The following is a 3,646-nucleotide window of genomic DNA, read 5'->3' on the forward strand; positions in this document are numbered from 1 at the left end:
ACAAGCAGCTCAACAGGCACAGCTTGCTGCTGCCTCAGCCAGTGCATCCAATCAGGCAGGATCCTCTCAGGATGAAGATGATGAAGATGATATCTGAAATTCACCAGCTTAGTTTGTCTTTACTAAGAAATATTTTTCCTGCACAATGAAAACAGTGAAATGAATGCTTACCTGTAAGTTTGTATGCATCATGGACTGGCAATTGGTATTCTAGGGGTGTCTGCTGTTGTGTGCTGTACATGTATAAACTGTCTTTTTTTGAACTCTTGAAGATTTAAGGTTCAGTATCATATCAACTTTGGATTTTTAATGGTGTATATGGAAATTTTAGATAGCGGTGCGTCATTTATTTGATCAATAAACAGTGTTACAATAAACAACGAGTTTATAAAATATAGTGAGATTTATACAAAAAGCTCTAAATCCACATTTGCATTTCTTCCCTTTTAACTAAACTATAAAATCTTACATAGAATTTTTAATTGTTTTTTGGGGGAGTGGTACAGTAGGCATAATCTGTTAATGGGGAAAAAAGCAGAGTTCAGCATAGTAGAGTCTGAATTCTTAGTTCTTTTTAAAATGAGGATGTATATGGCAATAAATATTATATATGCTCAAATACCACACTTGTTAAAATTTGAAAATGATACATTTTCACCAAGGCTAGGAAAAGGTATGTTTAATAGGAGTTGTACAAATTCAGTCACTTTTTTTTGTATAGGGGTGAAAAAAGTAAACCCATGGTTTTATTATGACATCATTTGACAGTTCTAACTGAATATTTCACTTCAAAGACTGCCTGGTTTGAAGAACTAACTCTTCTATTATTTCACTCCAGTTTAATGTTAACTGTTGTTGATGGTATTTCGTAGTCCAGATCTATTCATGTTGTTGAAATACAAAGCTGGAACTTGATGAAACAGAATTGTTTTAGTTCCACTGACGTAACTGGGAATGATTAAGTATTCAAGCCTATGAAAGCAAAAGCTGAAGCTAAGAGCATGCTTATCATAAAAGAGGGAATTTATTTAACCTTGATTAGTCATTGTTGTCAGCATAATGCTAACATTCTCCAGACTAGATTGCCACTGGATTACTAAGGTACCTTATTGAAAGATAACATTTTCTTCATTCAAATTGGTTCGTAGGTAAGTCCAGGTTTTTGATAAACTATTCCCCAAGAGTGATCAGCAATACATGGAACAGAAATGATGTAGTAGTCCTTTTGATAGTTGATTTGAAAATTCAAAAAGTTGATTAATGGATGAGCAGCTGTTCTTTGTGTTGAAATAAAGCACAGTAGTGTCCATTGCTGAGTTTTAATGTGTTACTTGAAGTAATACTGGCATATCTTCTGGTACACTAATCTGAGCAGACTAGAAAAGCCACTTGCATGCTGCTGTAGATGATCCAATAGCTCTCTAACAATGTGGATTGTTTTATTAACTTACGTCCTCAGCAGGTTGCTCTAGTTCGAATTCTTGAGGAGGGCTGCAGCAGCCTGTTTGCATAAGGATGCAAACAGAAAATGGTGTGCCCATTTTTACATGAAGATCTGAACAAGGTACAATTGGCCTATATTCAGATCTCAGTCACATAGTGACTTTTGATATAAATTTGAGATACATTGAGTTGCATATTGAATAAATGTGAATAGTTCCTTAAACGCATTAATGCAGTGAAAACTCAGAAAAGTATTTGTTTGAATGTTTAAGTATAAAATAAGAAAAACAAAACAAAAAACCTTTCATGGATACTATATGAAATACGTTAGGCAAGGTTTGACCAAGGAAGTGGTTTTCTGTAAAGGTTTAAGTACCAAAGGTAGAAAATCTAGTCTAGTGATACAATGTTAATGTGCAGTGTTGGCTTTTCTAATTTGTACTGTAACACCTTCACACTTTCTATTTTAAATGACTCTTTTCCTTTTAAATAATATTAGGTATATTTTCACACCTTTATTTTCTGATGCAGAGTTCAGGTTAACATTTTACTGCATCTGGTATGTATGGTGTAATATGTTTGGATCCTTGTGACCTTTCTTTTGGACCTTCTTGTGCTTTTTCATATGCTGTATTCTTCAAGCAATAAAATTCTGATGTGTTTTTATAAAATTGCTTTTATATTTAATGAATAGTCTGTCTTCTTCATTGCAGTTATAAAGAAAAAAGTTAAGACTACTTAAACTCTGCTGTTATGTTGACCCACTGAACATTTCTTGTGACCAAAGTCTTTGCAATCTGAGTGCTGTTGGATGGCATTGGTTTTCCCTGGGGTTGTTAATGCTTACAAACAATATTTCTGGGCTTGACCTGCTCTCTTTCCTCTTGGGAGTTGCATTTTGTGTATATGCACTTTTATAACCTGACCGTCTTAACTTGAAAAGTTGGACAAAACCCCTGTAGATCAGATATAACCTACTGAAATACTTTCAGTTTAACAAAGTGAAAGACCACAGGCAGAGGCTGGGGAAATAAGAATATATGTTAGTCTCCTGTTGAATTAATTTCACATAGTCAGTCTCATTTAGAGACTACTTTACTTATTCAGCCATTCCACCTCAAGTATGAGAAGTAAACACTGGCAGTTGCAGGGGGAGAATCTTCACTGATCTTTCAACAAACTAAGAATTTTGTATTACTTTCCTGTTGTGCTTCCATGTACTAGGTGTTCAGTGAAGTTCAGTGAAGACAAGGGATTTCTGAATTTGTGGTACCACTGATTTTTTTGGTACACCAGATACATATAGTGTAAAGTTTGGTTAGTGAACTATATTGTTACTTTGTCTCAGAAGAAACATGTATAAGGATATGTCTGTTTCTTAAATATTGAGTTGATGAGATTATCTGTGGGTTTTCCATAATTATTCTGACAGTCTGTTTCAGAGTGTTTTCACTAAGTGACTTTCTTGCGAAATCCTTCTTTTCTGTTACTTTAATAAAGCGTATGTCTGCATGACATTGTGGATAGTGAATATAGTTGTATTTACTACACTGAGGTACTTTTAAAGGAAGTGTCTTAAGGATTCTAAACATCAAACACTTAAATTGTGTAATAATGCTTGTGTTGATCTTTTCATAATTTTGAAACTGTGCCAAGTCAAGGGCATAAAGTGACTTAATAATCGTTGTGGAGCAGCAAAACCCTGACTCTGAAATGTACACCTCATTTTAGTCTCCCAGTGTTGGATTTGCGATTTTGTGTAAACTATGCACAAACAATGTGGAAGGAGGAGTGTAATATGAAAGGTTAAGAATGCTGTGGTTAAATTTACTTTCGGTATTACACTATTAATCTGTCTAAGATGGAAAAGTTTTACTTTGCAGCTTACACAGTCGGAGCACATCAGCGGGATACTGGCCAGTGTTAAGATGGATTTTGCGTACAGATGAATTAGACAGTCTTTGATCCCTTGGACTTGCTGAAAGTCTACTCAATGAATGTGCCATCCGCGACTAGAGTATGCCGGGTATAACTCAGTGATGAAAAGGAGTGTCAGTGAGGCTTAGCGTAGGCCAGTTAAGGTTTGCTGGCAATCAGGAATAATAGGTTCCTTTTGAAAAGATGTTTGTGCATAATTTGAATATTTTATTTTCCCTGATTGAAATGAGTGTTTTTCTTCTTGGTTCCATGCAAGCATATCTAC

The 3,646-nt window shown here is 35.0% G+C and overlaps 1 protein-coding gene across 1 annotated transcript in view; it reads left to right on the forward strand.

Moving 5' to 3' along the window:
- The window catches only part of DR1 (down-regulator of transcription 1, TBP-binding (negative cofactor 2)), a gene marked incomplete at its 5' end in the record, with an annotated part of 11,461 nt that extends 9,347 nt beyond the window's left edge, over positions 1–2,114 (forward strand). Inside the window, 1 exon segment of the mRNA XM_009583500.1 lies at positions 1–2,114. This exon segment is cut by the window's left edge and continues 32 nt beyond it. Within this exon segment, the coding sequence (XP_009581795.1) occupies positions 1–97 (97 nt within the window).
- Positions 2,115–3,646: the final 1,532 nt, after the last annotated feature.

This window comes from Fulmarus glacialis, unplaced genomic scaffold (genome assembly GCF_000690835.1).
Source record: "Fulmarus glacialis isolate BGI_N327 unplaced genomic scaffold, ASM69083v1 scaffold44868, whole genome shotgun sequence".
Taxonomy (NCBI): domain Eukaryota; kingdom Metazoa; phylum Chordata; class Aves; order Procellariiformes; family Procellariidae; genus Fulmarus; species Fulmarus glacialis.